The sequence below is a fragment of the Tursiops truncatus genome, chromosome 15 (assembly GCF_011762595.2).
Source record: "Tursiops truncatus isolate mTurTru1 chromosome 15, mTurTru1.mat.Y, whole genome shotgun sequence".
Classification (NCBI taxonomy): Eukaryota; Metazoa; Chordata; class Mammalia; order Artiodactyla; family Delphinidae; genus Tursiops; species Tursiops truncatus.
Genome location: NC_047048.1, coordinates 84,845,116 through 84,868,238, shown reverse-complemented (window position 1 = coordinate 84,868,238; position 23,123 = coordinate 84,845,116). Strand labels below are relative to the sequence as shown.

At 52.7% G+C, this 23,123-nt stretch overlaps 1 protein-coding gene across 5 annotated transcripts in view; it reads right to left on the bottom strand.

Annotated features, from left to right (window-relative positions):
- The window catches only part of LOC101316259 (proteasomal ubiquitin receptor ADRM1), a 54,946-nt gene extending 37,238 nt beyond the window's left edge, over positions 1-17,708 (bottom strand). For 2 of the 5 annotated variants that reach the window (XM_033840893.2, XM_033840895.2), the window contains exons 1-2: positions 17,595-17,708; positions 665-835 (exon numbers count right to left, since the gene is read on the bottom strand). In XM_033840893.2, coding sequence (XP_033696784.1) covers positions 665-701 — 37 coding nt within the window. In that variant the 5' untranslated portion in view covers positions 702-835; positions 17,595-17,708. The remainder of the gene's footprint in view (positions 1-664; positions 836-17,594) is intronic. The other 3 variants (XM_073793155.1, XM_073793156.1, XM_073793157.1) reach the window with 2 other exon arrangements.
- Between the last annotated feature and the right edge of the window lie 5,415 nt (positions 17,709-23,123).

The following is a 23,123-nucleotide window of genomic DNA, read 5'->3' as shown; positions in this document are numbered from 1 at the left end:
GCGGCATCTTGAACGTGAGTTCTGGGGCCCCCTGTGGTCATCTGTCCCTCAGGTGGGAAAAGGACGAGGAGGGGTTGTTCTAAGCAAATGTGAGCCAACCCAGCCCGCCTCTCCTCCGCCTGCCACCCGGCCATGCACTCTGCCCACCAGGCTGTGTACCGGCACTCACAGTGGTGTGTGAGAAGCGAAACAGAGCTGAACTCTGACACGGTGAGAGCTGCTGCAAAAGCAGGTAAATGTACTTTAAATTGTTGTAAATTAAAGCAGGTACATTTTTTGGTAGACTTTAAGCAGCGCAAAACACGATACAGTTATGAGACAGGACAATACGCTTTTGATCATTAAGTATAAATAATATAAGAATGCTGACCATCTCACTGAGGATCCAAATAAAAATATTTACACCCCAGGGCAACTCTTAAAGACTAAAACACAAGAAAGGTGCCCTTTCTTGTTATCTTTAGTGGTCCAAAGTTGATGTTTTCCCCCAAACCTAGGATAGGACACATGCTTTTACTGAAGGCTGGTGCCTTGGAACATGTCAGCTCTCTCTCCACACAGTTTTCCTGGGCCGTCCTCACGTCCCCGGGCTACGTCCAAGGCCTGGGTCCGAGGGCTTCGTGCTCACGACACGATCTCTGAACTTGCCTCTCCCTCCGCTCACCTGTGACGGCATCGAAGAACTCCTCCTCTCCGTTCATCCTTCAGCGCCAGGCTCCTCGCCGCCTGATCTGGAGGGTCTTCTACTGAATCATTGCACTGGATCTACATCGACAGTGTAAGAAATTTCACGCTCTGAACTTTCTAAGGTAAAAATCCAATAGGCACTGGAGATCTAAAGGAAAAAGAACCCAAACATTTTGGTATCCTTAGCTTTCCGAAGTTGTATGGTTTAGAAACATTTAAAAATACCCATTCACCATTCTTGAGGTCAATCTCAATTACATCTGAGCAAAGAAGTAAAAGGACTGATCTCACACAAGAGGAAACAGTCGTGATACCCGCATCCGCCAACGGGCAGCACGTCAACAAGGAACCACTATCTGAAGTTACTTTAAAAGCCACTACACCATACAAGGAAGCAGTGAAACGACTAATCTGGGGGGCGCGTGGACACTTCGAGAGGCAGGTTAGCTAAGGTGAGGCATCCACATGCTGGGGCCCCAACACACCTCCGCTGACGGCCACTGCAAATCTTTACCAGAAGCTGGAACAAACGGTTATAAATAAATGCAAAGTTATGTGAAAACATTTATTTCACATCAACCTGAAACCAATTTTCAATTCTAGAGAATTAAGACTGCTGTGTAAGTTAGCTGTTATCAGTATAAACTGTAATCAACTTAAATTTTCTCAAAATTATTTTAGCTCAATATTTTAGTAGAACTCATGCATATTAACTTCTCCCATCATGAAGTGCAGTATTTCATAAATGGCAAGAGACTGAAGCGAGGTCAACCTGATCCCAAAAGGTTTGACTTTTTATGAAAATAAGCAGAGACCCATATTTAACTGTGTGAGCCACGTAGCGACGGGACCAAGAGCTCTCCTCCAGTTCTGAGAGCAGTGAAGGAACAGGTGGTCCCGAGGGGGGATGCATCCTCCGTCCTTGGAGTGGCCACACGGAGCTTGGTGACACCTCCAAAGCGCTCATCTCTGGGCTCCATCCTGAGCACATGTAAGCGTCTACATTATGCAACAAACTGGCATTAGGTCATTCCGCTCTTCCTTCCCCAAAAGGCTCTTCCAGAGTTTCCTTTTCCTTTCCCAACTTCCCAACCAGCCAGCAGAACCGGACACCTATGCAGCTTCTGGAAACACCCATTCAAAGCCTCACTCAGTAGCTGATGGTTGAGTTTTCTTTGGCAAATTAGAGGAGCTGTTATTACTTGCTTCTGATTCCTCTCTGATACGACAGGTCCCATCTACAACATCCTGCAATATATTCGATCTCTAGAAGCCACTAAAAGGAACCAGTGTTTCCTGGAGGAGAAATGGCTCAGTCCAGGACTCGGGTCCCTCTACAGGAGCAGGAAGCTGGCAGGACGACTGGGGTCAGGTCAAAAGGCTCAGTCGAACCTACAGAGGTTCCCACTGTGACAACGGGACAATGTGAGCCCCGTGAACAGCCAGACGGATGGAACACATTCCATACATTTAAGTCCCTGAGTTCACAGAGATGCTGAAAAAGAAATTAACTGGTCACCACTGGATGGATGATGCCAACACAGTCTTTTGAAAACGAGGACACGACAGGAAAGCGTCGAGCCTTTCAGTGGCCTTCCTGTGCAGACTCCCTGTCCCACTTTGTTTATTTATTTATTTGGCTGCATTGGGTCTTAGTTGCGCATGTGGGATCTTTCATTGTGGTGAGTGGGCTCTCTAGTTGTGGCGCGGGCTCTAGAGCACTCCGGCTCAGTAGTTGTGGCACGCTGGCTTAGTTGCCCCTTGGCATGTGGGATCTTAGTTCCCCGATCAGGGATTGAACCCGCGTCCCCTGCATTGGAAGGAGGATTCTTTTTTTAAATATTTTTTTATTTTTATTTTTTTTTGCAGTACGCGGGCCTCTCACTGTTGTGGCCTCTCCCGTTGCGGAGCACAGGCTCCGGACACGCAGGCTCAGCGGCCATGGCTCACGGGCCCAGCCGCTCCGCGGCACGTGGGATCCTCCCGGACGGGGGCACGAGCCCGCGTCCCCTGCATCGGCAGGCGGACTCCCAACCACTGCGCCACCAGGGAAGCTCCCGGAAGGAGGATTCTTAACCACTGGACCAGGGAAGTCCCTCTCTGTCCCACTTTTTAGAGGTGTTCCTGCCGATCCATGAAGGACTCAGGGTGTGTGGCATCGCCGTGTACAACCCTGATGAATTCCCATGTCTGGTCACTGACCACCCACAGCTGTGCTATCATAGACCCAGATGTGCTATGTGACTCCTCTGAAGGGGTCCTGTCAAGAAAAGCAAGCCAGAACCCGGCCCTCCTCCAGCTGCAACTACCAACTTACGGAGCACAGAGAACAGAGGAACGTGCTAAACCCCACCGTGGGGGCACGGTGGGCAAAATCCAGACTCTGGTAAAGTCTACAGGGCAAAGCCCAGCTTCTTCAACCAATAAATCACCAAGGAAAAAGAGAATGACAGGGGAAGGGATACTTTGCTATCTCGACGGAGGTGACAGTTTCATGGGTGTAGACATAGGTCAAAACTCACTGTACACTATAATATGTGCAACTTAACTGTATGTCAAATTATACCACAAAAATGATACTTTAAAAAAAGGCACAGGTGTCATAATTGCATTTTTTTAAAAGAGCCTTGGGACTTCCCTGGTGGTCCAGTGGTTAAGACTCCGTGCTTCCAATGCAGAGGATGCAGGTTTGATCCCTGGTGGGGGAACTAAGATCCCATATGCTGTGCAGCACGGCCAAAAAAAAAATTTTTTTTTAATATATTTTTAAAAGAGGCCTTATCTTTTAGAGCTACACACTGAAATATGTACAGATGAAATGATAGCATGTCTGGGATTTTCTTCAAAATGACTTGGGAGGAGTGGGCAGGGTGATTAATGGGACAAGATGGGCCAGGAACTGGTAAACTGCTGAGGCTAGAAATGGGCTCACAGGGGACCGCTGTGCTATTCTGTCTGCTTCTCTGTACATTTAAAATCTCCCGGGACTTCCCTGGTGGCACAGTGGATAGGGAGCCGCCTGCCAATGCAGGCAACACAGGTTTGATCTCTGGTCCAGGAAGACCCCACATGCCGCAGAGCAACTAAGCCTGTGCGCCACAACTACTGAGCCTCTAGAGCCCGCGAGACACAACTACTGAAGCCCTCGTGCCTAGAGCCCGTGCTCTGCAACAAGAGAAGCCACCGCCATGAGAAGCCTGTGCACCGCAATGAAGAGTGGCCCCCATTCACCACAACCAGAGAAAGCCTGCGTGCAGCAACGAAGACCCAACGCGGTCAAAAATAAATAGAATTAAATCTTTAAAAAACAATTTTTAAAAATAATAAAAGACTACATCCTTTGTTATTAAAAAATAAAATCTCCCATAATAAAAGGCATGTTTAAAGCCATGGTATTTTCCTTTTTTATATGCTTCCTCACCTGTAACAAAAGTCCTAATGTTAAAAGTAAATCAATCCAAACTTATGGAAAGTCTTTAAAATGAGGGTGTAAGATGTCAGGCTGGACAAACACTGAAGTCACGGGCTGGGCCGACAGCTGGGACTGTGACACGGCTGCAGTCCCTGCGATCCTGCTACGAGGACCACGCGGTCCGACCCTCACCAAGTACCGGAGCCCCGTCTGGGGAGGCTCCACAAGGTCAAGGCCAAAAGCCTCACAGCAGCCATCAGACTTGCTCGCGTGTGCAAGGTGGAGAGTTAATCCCACCCAGAGTGCAGGCGATTCACACATTGTATCTTCTTTGTTTTGCCCAGTGGAAACTAGGCACTGCTACGGAGTATCCACACGAGGGGGCGGTGAGGAGGCCAGGCCTGGATGGGGGGGCCTCTCCCGGGTGGGGGGCCCTCTGGGGGCAGAGCGGGCAGGGCACCCTCGCTCCCCCTCAGTTTCCCCCCCACCTGACCCCCCTCAGAAGCCTTGCTGCTGCAGGACCCGCCGGTTCGCCCCGGCTGAGTGGCCTCTGACCCCGAGGTGGGCCCCGCCCCCATCCGGCCACACCCCTGTGGAGGGGACGGCGCGGGGCGGGAGCAGAAGCCTCTTTTCCAGCGCGCCTGTTGTGCCTTCAGAGAACGATCCATGAAGACAGTGCTTCAGGAAAGGGCTTTCTTTTTTAAAATCAGCTCTTTCTGGTCAGCTGCTTCCTTTTCTAACTCTAGAGAAAAACACGGAAAAATAAGCTTGTGCCGGACATCTTCGCTGGCCTCCGGGGCCCCTCCTCCAGCCCCGCCCCAAGCGCTCCCTCCCGGCCTCTTCAGGGGACACCAGCCGGGGCGCCCCACTGCTGCCAGGTCCGCACAAGGTGCCTGGCCCCCCACAGGGCCCCCCAGCTCTCTTCAAGGTGCCCACTCCGACCGCGCTGCCCCGAGCTCCCAGGACCCGGCTCCAAACGCAGTGTCCACCGCCACGTACATGAAGACCTGCATTCAAGTGTTACAAGCCCATCTCTACATTTTCTTAGAAAAGCAGACCCAGTCACCGAGGAATAAGTGGCTGCCTAAGGGCCCTGGGGGTTAATCTCCACGGTCAACTCGCTAGAGACTCGAATTGCGCATTTACTTCTCTTTCGCAATAAAAAACGGGCAAGCAACCTGTAGGTGTGATCTTCACAAAGAAAGAAAAGCTCACCAATAATTGAAGATTCTAAAGCTACTTTTGTGGTTAAACAACAATTCTGAATTTAAATTGTTCAAAATAATATAAATTTTATTTAGTAATTTAAAAATACATTAGCAAGCATCAACCAGATAGAAGATAAAGAAAGAAACAGAGGACTTGAACAACACAATCAACCAACTAGATCTAACAAACGTATCCAAAACTCCACCCAACAACAGAACACACCTTCTTCTCAAGTACACATGGGACATTCTCCAGGATAGACCATATGTTAGGCCACAGATTACTTCTCAAGAGATTTTAAATGATAGATATACAAACATCTTCTCTGACCCTAAGAGAATGAGTTAGAAATCAGTAACAGGTACTACGTATAAAACAGGCAACTGATGGGAACATACTGTATGGCACCAGGAACACTGCCTAATGCACTGCGGTAACCTAAATAGGAGCGAAGTCCAGAAGGGAGGGGGTATCTGCATGTGTATAGCTGAATCATTTTGTTATGCAGTGGAGGCTAAGACAACATTGTAAAGCAACCATGCTGCAATAAAAATTAATTTAAAAAAAATCAGTAACAGAAGGAAAAATGGAAAATTCACAAAATTCTGGAAACTAAGTAACATTCTCTTGGGAATTCCCTGGTGGTCCAGTGGTTAGGACTCGGGCTTTCACTCCCGGGGGCCCGGGTTCAATTCCCAGTCAGGGAACTAAGATCCGGCAAGCCTCACGGCACAGCCAAAACAAAACAAAACAAAAAATTCTCTTAAAAAACCAACAGATCAAAGAAAAAAGTTACAAGTGAAATTAGGAAATCTTTAGAAACAAATGAAAACACTACACACCAAAATTTACGGGATGCAGTGACAGCAGTGCTAAGGGGAAAATTTACAGCTACCATCACTTACATTAAAAAAATAAGGACTTCCCTGGTGGCACAGTGGTTAAGAATCCACCTGCCAATGCAGGGGACATGGGTTTGAGCCCTGGTCCGGGAAGATCCCACATTCTGCGGAACAACTAAGCCCGTGAGCTACAACTACTGAGCCTGCGCTCTAGAGCCTGCGAGCCACAACTACTGAAGCCTGCACACCTAGAGCCCGTGCTCCACAAGAGAAGCCACCACAAAGAGAAGCCCACGCACCACAACGAAGAGTGGCCCCCGCTCGCCACAACTACAGAAAGTGCGCGCACAGCAATGAAGACCCAACACAGTCAAATAAATTAATTTTAAAAAAATACCACATTTTCTAAAAAATAAAAACAATTCCGTTTACAATACCATCTAAAACAATAAAGTACTTAGGAATTAACCAAGGAGGTTAAAGACTGTACAATGAAAGCTATAAAACATTGCCAAAAGAAATTAAAGACATAAGCAAATGGAAACACATCCCATGTCCATGGACTGGAAGACTGAATATTAAGATGTCAACACTTACTCAGCCATAAAAAAGGAACAAAATTGGGTCATTTGTAGAGATATGGATGGACCTAGAGTCTGTCATACAGAGTGAAGTAAGTCAGAAAGAAAAAAACAAATATCGGATATTAACGCATATACATGGAATCTAGAAAAGTAGTACAGATGAACCTATTTGCAGGGCAGGAATAGAGACACAGACGTAGAAAACAGATGTGTGGACATGGGAGCGGGGGGGGGGACTAACTGGGAGATTAGGATTGACATATACATACTACCCTGTGTAAGACTGATAGCTAGGGGGAACTTGCTGTATAGCACAGGGAGCTCAGCTCCGTGCTCTGTGACAACCTGGATGGGTGGGTTGGGGGGTGGGAGGGAGGTCCAAGAGGGAGGGGAAATAGGTATACATATAGCTGCTTCATTCACTTCGTTGCACAGCAGAAACTAACACAGCATTGTAAAGCAACTGTACTCCAATTTAAAAAAAAGAAAAAAAAGATGTCAATACCACACAAAGCAATCTACAGATTCAATACAATCCCTATCAAACCCCAATGGTGTTTTTTGCAGAGACAGAAACATCCATTCTAAAATTCGTATGTAATCTCGACCCTGAATAGCCAAAACAATCTTGAAGAAAGGAGAACAAAGCTAGAAGACTCACACTTCCTGATTTCAAAACTTACTACAAAACTACAGTAATCAAAACAATGTGGTACTAGCACAAAGACCAATGGAAAAGAAGAGGGGGCCCAGAAATAAACTCTCACATATACCATCAAGTGATTTGTGACAGGTGTGTCAAGACCATTCAAGAAGGAAAGGGCTGTGTCTTCAACAAATGGTGCTGGGAATCTGGATATCCACATGCAAAAGAATGAAGTAGGACCCTATCTTACACCATATACAAAAATTAACTCTAAATGGATCAAGGACCTAAACGTAAGATCTAAAACTAAAAAACTCTTAGAGGAAAACATATGGCAAAACCTTTACAACTTTGGATTTGGCAATGATTTCTTGGATAAGACACCAAAGGCAGAGGCAATTAACAAAAAATTAGACAAACTGGACTTTACGAAAAATTTAAAAATCTGTGCGTCAGACACTATCAACAGAGTACAGAGGCAACCCCAGAATGGGAGAAAATATTCACAAATCATACATCTGACAACAGATTAATATCCTGAATATATAGAGAACTCCTAACACTCAATAACAAAAAACAAACGAGCTGATTCAAAAATGGGCAAAAGACCTAAATAGACATTTCACCAAAGAACATATATACAAATGGCCAATAAGCACATGAAAAGATGCTCAACTCACTAAACATCATGGAAATGCAAATCAAAGCCATAATGAGATACAGTCTCACACCCATTAGGATGGCTACTATCAAAAAAAAAACAAAACCACAGAAAATAACAAGTCTTGGTGAGGATATGTAGAAACAGGAACTCTTGTGCACTGTTGGTAAGAATGTAAAATGGTACAGCTGCTGTGGGAAACGGTAGGGCAGTTCCTCAAAAAATTAAAAATAGAATACCATGTGATCCAGCAATTCCACTCCTGGGTATATGCCCAAAAGAATGGAAAGCAAGGTCTCGAAGGGCTATTTGTGCACCCAAGTTCACAGCAGCATTGTTCACAACAGCTAAAACACGGAAGCAACCCAAGTGTCCACCCACAAACAAAAGGATAAGCAAAACGTGGTCTAGACATACAGTAGAATATTATTCAGCCTTAAAAAGGAAGAAAGTCCTGTACTATGCTACAGCACAGATGAACCTTGAGGGCATTTTGACCGGTGAGATAAGCCAGACACAGAAAGACAAATATTGTGTGATTCCACTTATCTGAGGTCCCTGGAGGAGTCAAATTCATAGAGGCAGAAAGCAGAAGGTGGTTGTCAGGGGCTGGGGGAGGGGGTGGGGACTTGGTGTTTAATGGGTAAGGAGTTTCCATTTTACAAGATGAGAAGAGCGATGGGGATGGACGGTGGTGACGGCTGTATATACAACCACTGAACTGCGCGCTTCAACATGGTCAAGATGGTAATTTTTATGCTATGTGTATTTTACCACAATTAAAAAAAATTTTTTCTCATTTTATTTTTATTTATTTTTGGCTGTGTTGGGTCTTCGTTGCTGCGCGAAGGCTTCCTCTAGTTGTGGCGAGTGGGGGCTACTCTTCGTTGCACTGCACAGGCTTCTCCTTGCGGTGGCTTCTCTTGTTGTGAAGCACAGGCTCTAGGCACGTGGGCTTCAGGAGTTGTGGCGCGTGGGCTTCAGTAGTTGTGGCTCACGGGCTTCAGTAGTTGTGGCTCGCGGGCTCTAGAGTGCAGGCTCAGTAGTTGTGGTGCACGGGCTTAGATGCCCTGCGGCATGTGGGATCTTCCCGGACCAGGGATCTTCCCGGACCAGGGCTCGAACCCATGTCCCCTGCATTGGCAGGCGGATTCTTAACCACTGTGCCACCAGGAAAGTCCCGAATTTTTTAATTGGAAAAAAATACATTAGCAAGTAGGACAAACAAGAAATGAACAATTATGCACAGAGCTCCACGCTCTGGGTGCCAAGCTTACGCAGCAGTACTCTGGAAAGGAAAAGTTCCACTGGGAACTTTGATAGATTCTCAAATGACAGACTCTCGCTCAGAAGGGCCCAAACCCCATCCAACACTCAAACCTCAGGGTATGTTTCTCCTTCTAACGTTCAGTGCAATGCAGCATAAACTTTGCAGCCCATTTCCACCAGGAAAGGCAACTGGCCAAGTGAGATCAGGGAGCTGAAGAGCTGAGGGCAGTGGCTCAGGGCGGGAGGCGGGTTTGGAAACTGAGGAACAGGGCGTGGAAGAACTGGCCAGGAGACCCGCAGAGAAGATTCCACGAAGTCTGGTCCCACCCCCTTCCCCCACAGAGGTCACACTCAGAGGGCGGTCACAGAGCAGGTGCCCCCAAAGAACTGCAGGTGAGACGTGGCCAGGGCCTCAGCCAAGAGGCAAGCTTCACTAACCGGACACTTGCTCAACCCACCGGATGCAGAAAACTGGGTTCCCATCAAGAACGAGTCAGTGACAGAAGCAAGCAAGCGGCAGCCCTCGAGAGCGCGGTCCACCCGTAAGACCCTCGCTGCCCCACAGCTCTCAAGGTCAAGGCCAAACCCGTCCCAGAAGCAGGCAGGCCCGTGCCCAGTGCAGACGGCAGCAGCGCGCCACGGGCCAGTGACAGAGCAAACCAAAGGCACTGGCGTCTCCCCAAGGGCCTCTCCTTCCCAGGGAGCGGCCTGGCAGGGACCACCCTGGCCACGCCGCCTGAGGCTGGCCTGTCACACCCCAGAAAGATGCTATGGTGACGCCTAAATGTTACCAGAGCACACAGGCTGGGGTGCCCACCAAAAATGTGGAACCAGTGTCACTTCTGAGTGTGGAAACCACAGAGTTTAACACGCAATGGACACAATTATTATCAGGAGGAATTAAGAACTGAAGGATGGGGATGGGAAAATTAAATTGGGAAAAGTGAAACCGAGGCTGCTAGGTGATGGGAACACACCCTGAGGACAGCGCCGGCCTGGGGAGGCTCTCCCAACCCGGCCGCTCCCGGGAAAGGCACAAGGCCCGGGGCCACCACCAGCCCTGGGGCCTCCAGGAGGCCTCACCCTCTCCACGGGGCAGTGCCACTGAGGGAGGACAGTGCTTCCTGGCCACACCACCTCCATGGTCACTGACTGTTTCAGTGTTTCAGTTTTGAGATGTCCACTTTGCAAAGTAAGCCCACCTGGATGCCTAACGACCCCTATCCTAGACACGCCCACCATGCCATGGTGCCCACTTTCTTTCTTTTGTAAAAGAACAAAACTGGGGCTTCCCTGGTAGCGCAGTGGTTGGGGGTCCACCTGCCGATACAGGGGACGCGGGTTCGTGCCCTGGTTCAGGAGGATCCCACGTGCCGCAGAGTGGCTGGGCCCGTGGGCCATGGCCGCTGGGCCTGCGCGTCCGGAGCCTGTGCTCCGCAACGGGAGAGGCCGCAGCGGTGAGAGGCCCGCGTACCGCAAAAAAAAACAAAACAAAAAGAACAAAACTTAACTGGAAACAAACACTCAACCTGTACAGATTCCAGAGCCGCATTGCAGAACCTCCGGCCATGCTGGAAATGCTCGGACGTGCTCTGCCCAGGGCAGTGGCCACTGGCCGCGGGTGACCTTAAGCATTTGAATCAAGTGGAGAGGAAGCCAATGCTTCTTTCTCTGTGATGCGACCCAGTTGAATTTCTTCCACTTCAACTGCCCACAGGTGGCAGGTGGCGTCCATCCTGGACAGAGCGCTCTAGGGCCTCACTGGGCTGGGACACCACGGGGGCCCTAGGAAGCTCCAGTGGCCCCACCAAGCAGAGGGAGGAACGTGGGAAGGAGGCGGCAGGCGGAGCCGGCAGTGCTTGGCCTCCGCGCACAAGTCCAGGCAGCGGCAGCAGGGCTGGCCCGGTCTCCGCAGCCTTCCACGGCCAGCCACGGATGGAGCGCAGAGAAGGGCATCAGGCCAAGCCTGCCCTTTACTCTTATGCCCAAAGCCACCCTGGCTTTCTCACCTTGTACTCCCTGAATGTGCACTTTGCTGGCTGCTGAAGAAAGATCAGGCCTTCATATGCCTGTGTCTGTAAAAGCTTAGTGGTGGAATCAAATAAATGCCCCGCCTCTGCTCCAGCAAAGCCTCTGGAAAGGGTGGCCATCATCCGCAGAGCGCCCGCGCACGCGTGTCTCGGTGCCCCCGGGGAGGCATCGAGTGGCCTTTTGGACACTGGTTCCTTATACTCGAGCGGAATCCGGTTCAGCCCAGTTGTGCAGGAGGCGCCATTTTGAGGGCAAAACAAGTAAACGTGTGCTTTTTGTCTGTGCAGCTTTAAGAGCACCGGCCTTCTGCAGGGCTGCGTGATCTTCATCACGACATCAGCTGCCTGATGCTTCGGGGAACGTAACGCTTCTTCCCTGAGGGTGGCTGTCAGCGTCGGGGGCCGGGGCAGCCTAGCCCCGGAAGGCCTCCCGTCTCATCCCCGCCAGCGAGCAGGTTACAGTCAGCACACGGACTGGCCAACGTGCTTAGGGGTTCGGGCAAGAAACTGAAAGTTTGCAGACCTGAGGAAGGTAAAGGAACCTCCTGCTGTGTAAACAACTGCATTAATCGCCCACTGTTTGCCATACTCCACGCCAATGGGGAGGCCTTGAAGGGCAGGCACAGGGCCACCAGCCCGGCCCCCGGGAGCGGCCACGGGAGCCACACTTCCTGTCGGGACTCGGCAGGAGCCTAGAGCCCCACCCACATCCTCGCCCACGACAGACTCCCTCCAGCCCCGTGCCACGCCCCCACCCCCGAACCAACTGCTTCCTATGCAGCAGTGAGCACCGAAGACGTACCGCGCATGTCGAGGAACACGTTTTTACAACCCGGCACAGCGCGCTGCAAACGAGTACCGCACGAGATGAATGGATGTGCTGTGGCGCAGACGCGTTTGTCCGAATCAACCTCATCATTCTGGAACCCAGAGTAAAGCAGAGTGGTTTGAATGCAGCCTGGGGAGTGGGTGAGAGGGCTCTGAACAGGGAGCCTGTCCATAGCCTCTGGGCCCGTGTTCAGAGAAAACCACAAGAGCGGCAGCCACACCAGAGGCAGCGCGCTGACAGCCGCGGAGAAGGCAGACCATTGAAGTGCCCCTCCCCACGGCTTGTCCATCTCTGATGAGGACCAAGGGCCCGGACGCAGTGGGGCAGGATGCTTCCGATGCCACCTCCATCACAGGGCAGGGTCCGGTTTCACATCCTCGCCCTTTCGCCCACTTCCCTCTCCTATTCCAGGTCCTTCCCGCCAGCTCTCGCCCAAGTAGGACCTGCTCAGCCCCTGACCGGTTTCACCCTGCTGAGGGCCCCTGACCGGTTTCACCCTGCTGAGAAATGTATCATCTGGTGTCCCGCCTGCCCCAGTCACCCCTAACCATGCTTCCTGAGCACTAACGGGGTGGGTGTTTAAACCAAGGTCAGGGAAGTCCACGAATTTCTAACCACCCCCCCGCAAAAAAAAGAGAAACAAATAAAAAGAGAAAAATTGCAAAATTCTGTTTGTGTTCATTTTCCCCCAGGAACATGACTCCGACTCTTCATTCAGTTCTCAAAGGAGGGGATCCCTGATGCAAAACAGGTTAGCACCCCATGGTGGGTCCCAAGCTCTGGCCAGCACACCAGCCACACTGGAATCATGGGAGTGTGCCCCCCCCCCCCCCACACACACACGGCCCTGGGCCTCCCGCCTGGAAGCCTGGATCCAGGAGATCCGGGGCTGGCCGTGAGCCTACACTTTCTACAGAGTTCCGCAGGTTTTTCTGGTGAGAAGCCTCAGCACCGAACCCACAGTGCCCTACCTCTGAGACAGAGCCCAGGGCAGCGCTCTGGAGCCGCCCCCGCCCCGGGACCCCCCTACCCTCTCCCTTGTGTGTTAGAACACGCCCCACAGTTAATCTTTAGAACACAGGCACTGGTGCCTCACTGGTACCAAGTCAGGGACAGGATGGCTCTGGTTCTCCCCTGTCGCATGTCGAACAGGGCGCCCCGCGAAGAATTCTGTCACCGCTAGAATTCTTCGTGGTGCTCCTTTCCACCCTCAAAGTTTCACAGTTTGGCCATCAAATCACATGCTTACCTGGTTTAAAGCAACAGCGGAAGTCACTTTCCAGCCAAGCACGGTGGTACAGGCGCCAGGTCACAGCTGATCTTTTCTCACAATCAGCCTTTCGTTTGTTCAGTAAAACACACAGCCTCCCCTGCCCCCATGGCGACCATCGTCTTTTCTAGAACCTGGATTCAGGATGACTTCCCTACAAGACCATTCCTCACGCCAGGCTCTCCCCCAAGAACCCGCGTCCTGCCTGGAACAGGTGCTTCCCTGGGCACTTGTTAAGGCCAGTGGTCCCACCCCTTTGGTAAAGGTATGAGCTCAGAGGTTAGACAGGTCTGCCCAACCCAAAGCCACACAGACCATTCCCTCTGCTTATGTGACCCTGGCGCCCAGGGGTGCAGAGGCGTCCTGAACAGACAGGGAGGCTGTGTGTGTGTGTGCCCAGGAGAGAGTGCCAGGCCCTGTAAGCCCTCAACAGTGTGCACCTTCCCACCAGGCTCCCAGGCTACAGGGCCAGGGCCGAGCCAGCCAGCACTGACGTGGGAGTTTGTGTCTCAAAAGAAATCCTGCAAGAATTCCACTGATGAAATGAAAAAGCGAAGAAAGAGACACACAAACACCCGGCAGAAGTCTCCAGACCTCCATGTTTCTCACACACAGTCCCTTCTGAAGGCGGACCTCCACTGTTTAGCTCATTGCAGAGATTACAGTATTTGCACCACCGGGAGATCCAGCTGAAAGACGGTGATGCTTTGAAATTCTGCCCAATGACCCTGAGTTCTTTTCTGAATTTGGAAGGAAAAGGAAATAAGCCCACAAAGTTCATGGACACGTCAAAGTGACCATTTCATTACGTGTTTGTTAAGGGGAGCTGCAGGGCTGGGCCGATACTCCACACACGCTTCCAGCCAGAGCGTGATACGGCTGCAACGCCAACGCCTGGGATTTATCAGCAAAAACACTTTGACTGCAGCAGAGACACAAATTAATCACTGTACATGGAAACTGCATTTAAAGTGCCAAACTAGAACCTAAAATATTAAAAATTCTTAGGATTTAAGTATTTGTAAATAATCAGTAGTGTTCAAATACTAACTTCCTTCCAGTCTCAATAAGCTATCATTCAACCTTAAAGTGCACTAAGTTTCAGAAATTAAACCTCACCCCGCTGTCTGCGTTCCATCCTGAGTCCTCAGGAGAGGTACTGCATGGGTCCAGGGGTCTTTTTTGTAAGACAACCCCACTTGAATAGTCATAACACAGAAATGTTACTGTAGCTCATTTCAGTAGAACTGCAACCCTACCTACCAAAGATTTCCTTAGCTTCACTTCTGCACTGCATTTGTTTGTGTCAGCATCGGGTGGGGTCAATTTCAGTGCTCTCAGGTCTGGGACAGAAGGTCTACTCAGCACCTACTACAATACCAGAGCCTCTCAGGTTACATTTTCACCTATATTCCTGGCAATAACCCACTTTACAGGCCAACGCCCTTGAGGCAAGAGCAGATAAGTAACTTTCCTCCCATCAAAGTTAGAGAGCAATGGGGCCAAAACCTGAGAGCCCCAGGCCACCTCCGGAAAGATTCTTAAACTCTCAAGTGGAACATGTTAGCCACCTGAGGACGGTCATCACAGCTTTTGCTCAAAGATGCAAGCCCTGCACACCTTATACCCACCAGAGCCAAACTCCTAGGAAAAGATACGGCCTTGGCTTTTCACAGGAATACTAAGGAAATCATTTGAAGACAGTATAAGAACACATAAAACGTTTCCAAAATTTCGCCACCAGAAAAAGAATTAGCTGAATATAACAAGATTTTATAATTAGCTGAATATAACAAGATTTTAAAAGTCGACCTAGTTTTAAGTACATATCCAAGACTCATTTGCTAGCATTTCCTGGAAGGCATGGATAAGAGGCACGAGGACGAGGGTCAAGTGGCACTTTTTAAACACTGAAAACACTGCTCATCAAAATGTTAAACCAGAGCTGACCCCTCTGAACGCACATGGGAGGAGAAAGGAAAGCCCTAAGTACACGGTTTACGGCTTTAAGTTCACCACATTAAGTTCGCTCAGAAATGAATTCAAAATCACAACCTCATGCTTTACAGTGTGTCTATCCATCATCACCCCTCCTCCGCCAACTCGCCCTTTTCACACCGTGAACATCAACGACTTCCCTACTAACCAGGGAACGGGGCAGCAGGTGGGGTATTTCAGCAAAATCTTGGATAGCCAGATAGAGAATTACTACTTTATTTTAGAAGAAATAAAATGGTTTTCTAAACATTCATGCTCACCCAAAATGAAAATCTATCAGTTATATGTGCTGCAAGAAACAAAGTTCTGACACACGGTAATGCAGCACAACTAAATGTTGCACAGAAAAATGCTGAGGGGACCTTGTAAATGAAAACGCTGGTTTTTAAAAGGCAGTAGAGAGCGGTATTTAAGGGTGTAGACTCTGGAGCCAGACTGCCTGGGTTCAAATCCCTGATCCATAACTAACTACTTTGTGATTTAGAGTAAGTTACTTAACCTCTCTGTTCCTCAGCTTCCTCATGAATAGACAAAGGATAATGGAACTAAGAACAAGTCTTGTAGTTTGTTGTGAAAACCACATGAATAAAGTGAATATAATGTGCTTATAGCAGTCCTGGAACAACACTTGTCACGTATTACTGTCATCTTAGATAAGAGCTGTTATTAACAGAAGGACAGGTGAGGCAAGCGGGAAAGGTACATTCTAAGGAGATTCAGTCATCTGCGTACTAAATCACAGCACCCTGCCAGGCGCTGCCCTGGACAAGGGGGAAGTGCAGCCAATAAGGTTCCCGTCTTCATCAAGGGGGACGGGAACGAACAATTTGGAGCACCTACCACAGGCCAGGGACTGCTGGAGACAAGCATTTCATCTGCTGCTCTTATCGGCCCTGCCAGGTAAACGGCACACGTCGCAGAGGAAGGAACTGAGGCCAGGAGAGACGGGAAAACACTGCCAAGCACACAAAGTCATCAAGGGCCTTCACTCTGCCACCAGGGCAAGGAGCCACAAGGACGGGGGTCCCACGACACCTCTTCTCTCCAGCTCCAGTGGATGGAGAGGTCCCGCAGCTTGCAGCCAAGCATGTAGCGGGCATCCCAGAAATGTCTGTTGAACTGAACCGAGTGAGACCACGTCTCCAGATGTGCACGGGCAGCCCCAGAAAAGGGACTAGTGCAAAAGCTGCTGGCTGCCGGTCCAGAGCTTGTCCCAGACTGACCCGTCAGTATAAAAACCCCAGGGACAGGAACACAGCTTCCGGGGAGGTGACCCTCACACTCAAGAGGGCCAGGGACATCGTAACACCACCTGGTTGCTTCTCCCAGAAAAACCCGGGAACACTGATTGGTGATTACCCAACAGTCTTGTTCTGGGCTTATAAAGTCTCAAGATTTATTCTGCTGACTTCTGGAATGTAACTGGAAACAGAAGGAAGCTTTTAAAATCAGATTACAAATCTAATTGATCTAACATATGTGTGAGGTAAAGAGCTCTCCACAGCAGGTACAGTCTGCTGAGGTTGACAAAAACAAAACGAAGAGCAGTGGAAGGGGTGGACACGAGCACAACACCTTGCAGGGTCGAGACAAACCCACAGGTGGTCGCCCGGGCAGGGGAGCGGAGGGAGGGCTGCCCCGCGAGCGCGGACACTGACTCTTCACCCTGGACCCTTCCTGACTGGTTGACCGCGGGCGCCGGCTACCTTAGACACAAGGGGAAGTCGGGGGTCCCAGCGCCCCTGCCCAGCGCGGCCCCCGACTCATCCCTGCCGCTGAGAGGGGCGCCCGGGCCAGCTCTCCAGCCGACTTCCGGGTGCGGTGTCCGGCAGTGCGGCCCGGGGCCGCAGTTGCCCGGCGACGCGGGGTCTGGGCGGCCGCCCGGTATCCAGGCCCGCCGCCCCCGCCGCCGGCAGCCAACTTTCCTCCCAAGTTTCCTCCGGGCCGGGACGCGGCCGGCGGGCGGGCGGGCGGGCGGCGGGGGGCCGGCCGGGCCGGGGCCGGGGTCGGGGCCTGGCCGGCGCGCGGGGGTCACGGGGCTCCGGCTCCACTCGTCCCGGCCCGGCCTCCCCGCCGCCCGCAGCCCAGGCCCGCCCGCCCGATGCTGGGCGCCGTTCCCAGGCAACTCGGGGTCGGGGTCCCGGCCGGGTCACTCACCTGGACCGCGATCCTTCCAGCGCCGACCGAGCTCTGCTGCCCGCCCCGCCCCCGCCCCGCAGGCCCGCGACCCACTGACACCAAGGCGGAAGTGCGGCCGGCTGCCCAGTCGACTGACAGCCGGCGCCCGCCACTCACTGCGTCCGGCGCCGTCGCGTCGGCCGCCGCCCGCCCAATCAGCGCCCGGCCCGAGGGCCGAGCCGGGAGGCGGGAGTATGCTAATAGCACCGCCTGATCGGCCCCGCCCCCCGCCCCATGGGAGTCCGGCCCACGCGGAGGAATGACGACTCGGTTAACCAATCAAGGCAGGGGGAGGCGGGGATATGCAGATATTGACCCGAAAGGGGCGGGCGGGTGGGAGGAAGGGGCGTGGCTGGATGAGCTGAGTTTACAAACAGCGAGTCGGGTGGCCGAGGCGCGGGTACGTGGCGCGCTGAGTCCTCCGCGCCTGGCGCTCCCAACCCCCGGGGACGGGCGGAGGCGGGAGTCATCCTCCTAAAGCTGCCTTCCTCAGCTCAAGCATCTTTCAGGGCTTCCCACCGTCCACCCTCCGTGCCATGCCTTTCACCACTCACCAAAACCCGGCGCCAGTGTACCCTCCGGCTGCATCCCTGACCGTTCACTCCCTTGTTTAAAACCTTTGGGGGCTCTTACTGACCCGTAGTGACGCCATGGTTAAGCCCAGAAGCTCTGGAGTCAGACCCGAGCTTGCATCCTTACCAGCTGTATGGCCGTGGGCAAGTAAACTAACCTCTTTGAGCCTATGAGTACCAAGGTTTTCCTTTGCAAACCAGGTTTCTCCCACCCAATCCCATCTAAATCTTGGGTCTGGTTTGGGGTGGGTGGAGTAACATGGATCAGGCTGGCTGCTGAGAGTCACAGCGATTGGATCAGGGGTGAGCAGGTGACCCTGTCCTGGCCAGTGAAGGTCAGTCCTGGGACTTTTGCTGGGGGTCAGAGAGCTCAGGCCAGAGGGAAAACTGAGGTCACAGACCTCCACAGAGCTGGGCTAGGTGACAGAAAGATGCATCGATAAGTCTGGGGCTACTGATGGGCACCATGTCTCCACTAGGGGAGGGGGCACCTGGGAATGAAACCAACCCAGAGGAAAGCAAGAGCAAATACCCCTGGGTCTCCTGGAACCAGCTGCACCCTCAGCAAGCTCTCTAGACTTTTCAGTAATGTGAGTGGCCACGTTTTCCTTTCTGCTTAAGCCAGTTGGAGGTGGTACCAAAGAATCGCTGGGACCCCGGAGCCACAAGAGTGCCGATAGACCACCCCTGATCACGTAGCGCTTTCTGAGGTTCCTGCCCTTCACCGCGTCTTCCACAAAGCTAGCCCCAGTTGGCCTCTGCACTCCCCCCTCAGAACATTTCCTCATTGCCAGCGGGGGCGCGGGGGGCTGGACTGCTGCTGCCTCTGCAGCCCCCGTGCAGAAGCACGTGCGGCAGGGCTGCGGCCCAGGCTGCATTTCTGGGCCCAGAAAGCCAGTCATCCCCATGCCAGGGTCTGGCCCCAGCTCACTGGTGGGCCCACTGTCAGCGGGAGCCCGGAGACGTGCAGGGACTGAGAAGGAGCTCTCCCAGCCACTGTTGGAGAGAAAAGCCGGGAGGGAGGCGGGGCCAGGCCTCGGAAACAAAGGCATTGCCATGGTTACCTGTGAAAAAACTGACACCGGCTGGAGAGGGAAGGGTGCAGCGTGCAGTCTCCCAAGCCAGGACAAGGACAAGGCCGGTTGCCACGGAGATGCTCCACGGCTTCCCTCGTGCGCCTGGCCTGAGTCCAGCGCAGCTCCCTCACTCTGACAAGCCTCTTAGGACTCTGAGCCCCATGCACCAGCCCAGCTCTCGGCCATGAACTCCAGGGGTGAGTGCAGAATCAGAGAGCTCAGGCCAGAGGAGAGGTGGGATGAATGGGCCTCCCACCTGCCCACGGATCACTGAGGGCTGAGCACCGCCATCTCTGCCCTGGCCTGAGGGGTAGGAGTGGGCTCTGATCCCAGATGGGTCCCGTGGCTGGGATGTCGGCTTGTCCCCTTTAACCAGATGCAATAAACTGGGCTCCAAGGGTCAGCTGTTGCTTCCTCTTTCCTGGTCCCTGTGAACTGGGCAGGAATTGTCCTTCAGTTAGAGGCTGGAAGGAGGGTGCCTTGGGACCAATCAGGAGCATTTTTCATGACCTTCACTAGGTCAGGCGGCCAAGTCCAGCAAAATTCTCCAGGAATGGGATGAAAGATGGGAGCAGAAAAGCAGACAAAGAGGGTTTGGGACCAGGCAATAATGGTGACGATGGTGACGACAGCTGACGTTAGCCAGTGCCCCATGATTTGCATGCCTCATCCAGTTTCACGTTTACAACCGCCAATCAGATAAACACTCTGTATCATCATTCCCACTGTACAGATGAGCAAACTGAGCCTCAGCAGGGGCAGCAACTCACCCAGGACCTGCAATGAGGAAGTGGCCCAGACCCAGTGCGTTCCTGCCACCCAGCAGCCTGGCACAGCCCAGGAGCTTGTCAGAAAGGCAGAGCCCTGCCCATATCTCCCGGACCAGGATCTGCATCTGAAATAGGTGCCCAGGTGTTCCTGGGACCAGTGGAGGGGGATGTGCGGCTCATGGCCACGATATCAGCTGATCCCTGCCCCGTGGTCGGGAGGGGGCGGGTCATCGTAGTGTCCCCCTCCACCCTGAGATCGGCCCCTCGGGCCTGGCTTGGCCCCAGAGTCTGTTCAGGACCCCAGGGATCCATCCGTGTGTGCACTCTCAGAGTTTGAGAAGTGCTGGGCTAGTAGATAACTTTTGGGGTGACTGATCTCACCAGAACTGCTCCCAGATCAGGCCAACCTGGCAGTCACGTCTGCCTGTGACCTTCCCTCCACCCCAGGCAAGGATGACTTGAGCCTCCCTGTCCCAACTCCTTCTGAATCAGAATCAGGTGACAGCATGGCCCACAAGCCCCCTGGGCAGCGACTGAGCCTGTGGCGCGAGGCCGGGAGTCCTGGGCTCTGGAGGCCCCAGCCGCGTGGGCCTCACTTTGCCCTCAGGAGGCATATTCACATGCACCTCCCTCCTTCATTCCATCACATCAGAAGGCACAGCAGAAACTATTGCTCCCCCTTCAGTGGTGAAACTGAGGCTCAGAGAACAGAGGGGCTGGATCAGGGTCACCCTGCGGAGCGGGCCAGCAGTGTGGTACCAGCCCTGCCCTCGGCCTACTGGTCTTCCCCCGGCTTCACGCCTCCTTCCCCAGCAGGTTTCTGAGCCTGGATGGGTCTCTGTATCTCAGTGTGCGGCCAGAATTGCAGCAGAGCTGGGCATCCAAGGATGCCGGGTACCCGGTGTTGCTGACCTGGCCTTTGCCCCTGGGGAGGCCCGGCCCGAGGCTCACTCCTCTCCCTGCCGCCTCCCTGGTCCATGGAGAGGACATTTCCCTGCTCCCTTCTGTGGAATGCTGGGGAATCTTCTATCTGGATGCAACCTGGGTGGGCAGAGGGTGGCTGGCCACTGAGGTGGGACCCCGGCCCTCACGTGGCCCAAGCTGAGCCTTCCCCACACAGCTTTCAAGTCTCCTCTGCAACGTGACAGCGCTCAGCTTCCCTGCCGTCGGAGAAGAGTATTTTTAGTTTTGAACCCACCACGTGAGAGAGACAAGTTATCAATAGCAGCGGCAAAGGGCTTTTTCTTTTTTTTCCCCGTGGCTTTGGGACCTGAGCAATCTGCACCCGTTAAATTCTGCCAAAAGAGAAAAAATGTATTCCTCTTACAAACTTTTTACCCCGCGCCTTCCTCACTGCTGCAGCTTTGCAAACCAGCGCTTCCCGGGTGGAGCCCACCCAGCTCAGCAGCGCGCTGCCCCCAGCCCCCTATAGCCTCTCCAGGAGACCACTCTGCCCCGTGAAGGGACCGCAGGAGCCAGCTGACCCACGGAAGCGGAGAGAAAGAGCAGGGTGGGGGCTGCAGCCCTGGAACAGGCAGGAATGAGGGGCTGTGGTGGGGGGGTGGCTTCCATGCTCGGAGTTGACTGACATGGGCCCCGCTTCTAGCTTCAGTAGCAGCCCTAGCATTTATTGAGCACTTACTGTGTGCCCAGCCCTGGGCTGAGTACCTTTAGGTGTATTGTCTCAGCTAAATGCCCTAATCACCCTCTGAAGACTTTCCCAAATGAGGTACCGTGGAATCCCAAGGCCTTTCTGGCTGCTATCAGGTGTTTCTAGAGGAAAGGGTTCCACAGGCAAACAGGTTTGGGAATGCTGTTTAAACAAAGCCAACAAGTGTCCCCCTTCTCAGGGCCCTTCCCACTCTGGTATATGTGGGATCCTCCAAGACATAGAAGGGCCTGCTGCAGACCCAGGATTTATTGGAACTGGACAACTTTTTCTTTTCCCTATGGAATGTCTTGTATGACTCTGAATTGGCCTCCTACCTTGCCTGGGGGACATTTGGGCCCACTTAGCTTCCTGCTTTTTAGGATTAGTTAGAGCTGCATGCATGAAAAAACCCAGAATAATAAAGGCGTCAGCAAAACAGAAATGTCCTTCTTTCTCACGTGGCACAAGCCCCGGCTGTCCAGGGTTGGCAGGGTACCCAGCTCCTACCTTATTGTATCACTCTTCTAATACTAGCGTCCATCCTCAGTGTCACCTCACAACCCAAGATGGCTCTTGGTGCTCCAGCCATCACATGCATATTTGACCAGGAAGAAGGAGTAAGGGAAAGAACAAGAGCAGAGGTGCTGGGAGGTGCTGCCCCACCAGGTGAATCATCTCCCTTTGAGAATCTGTCCCTGAAGATATACCAGACACTTCTGCTCACATCTCACTAGCCAAAACTTTATCCCATGCCACTCTCAGTGGAACAGTAGCATTTTAGCTGAGTGCATTTCCAGCCTGAATAAAACAGAGGGCCCAGGGAAGAAGATTATGTGTGGCTAGGCCTGACTGTGGCCCCCAGGCCTCCCCCAGCGTCCTCTGGCAGGCCCAGAGATGCAGACACCCGGTGAGGCGTGGGCAGTGCCAGACGCAGAGCAGCACTCTCAGCTCCCAGCCTGTGTGCCTACTGTGTGCCCAGTGTGGTACCAGGCCGGGAGCCTCAGCGCTGTCCCTGGACAGAAGGCTTGGTTTCTCTCCTCCTGGCTCTGCCCTGAGTGCCGAGCACCTGCTGCACTGCTGGCCCTGCGCTGGGTTCCAGGTGCTGTCATAAGCAGGCATATGGGTCCAGGAGGCCACAGGGGACCCCCAAGCAGGCAGGTCCTTCTCTCCCCACCCTTCCCAGGGGCTCACGTGCAGCGGAGGGGTGTGGGCGCATCTGTGCGCAGGGGACCAGTGGGGCAGGTGGGAACGGGAGGAAGACAGCTCGGGCCGCGCTAAATTTAACTTGTCGGAGCTGCCGGCCTGGCCAGGGGAGCTGCCAGGCGTGGGGGTGGGAAGGGGCAAAGCTGAAACATGCCCAGGGAGCAGGGATGGGGGTGGCCCAAAGCAGTGTGATTCATTTCTCTTCCTGGGAGCGGTCTGGGCCAGCGGGGAGGGGC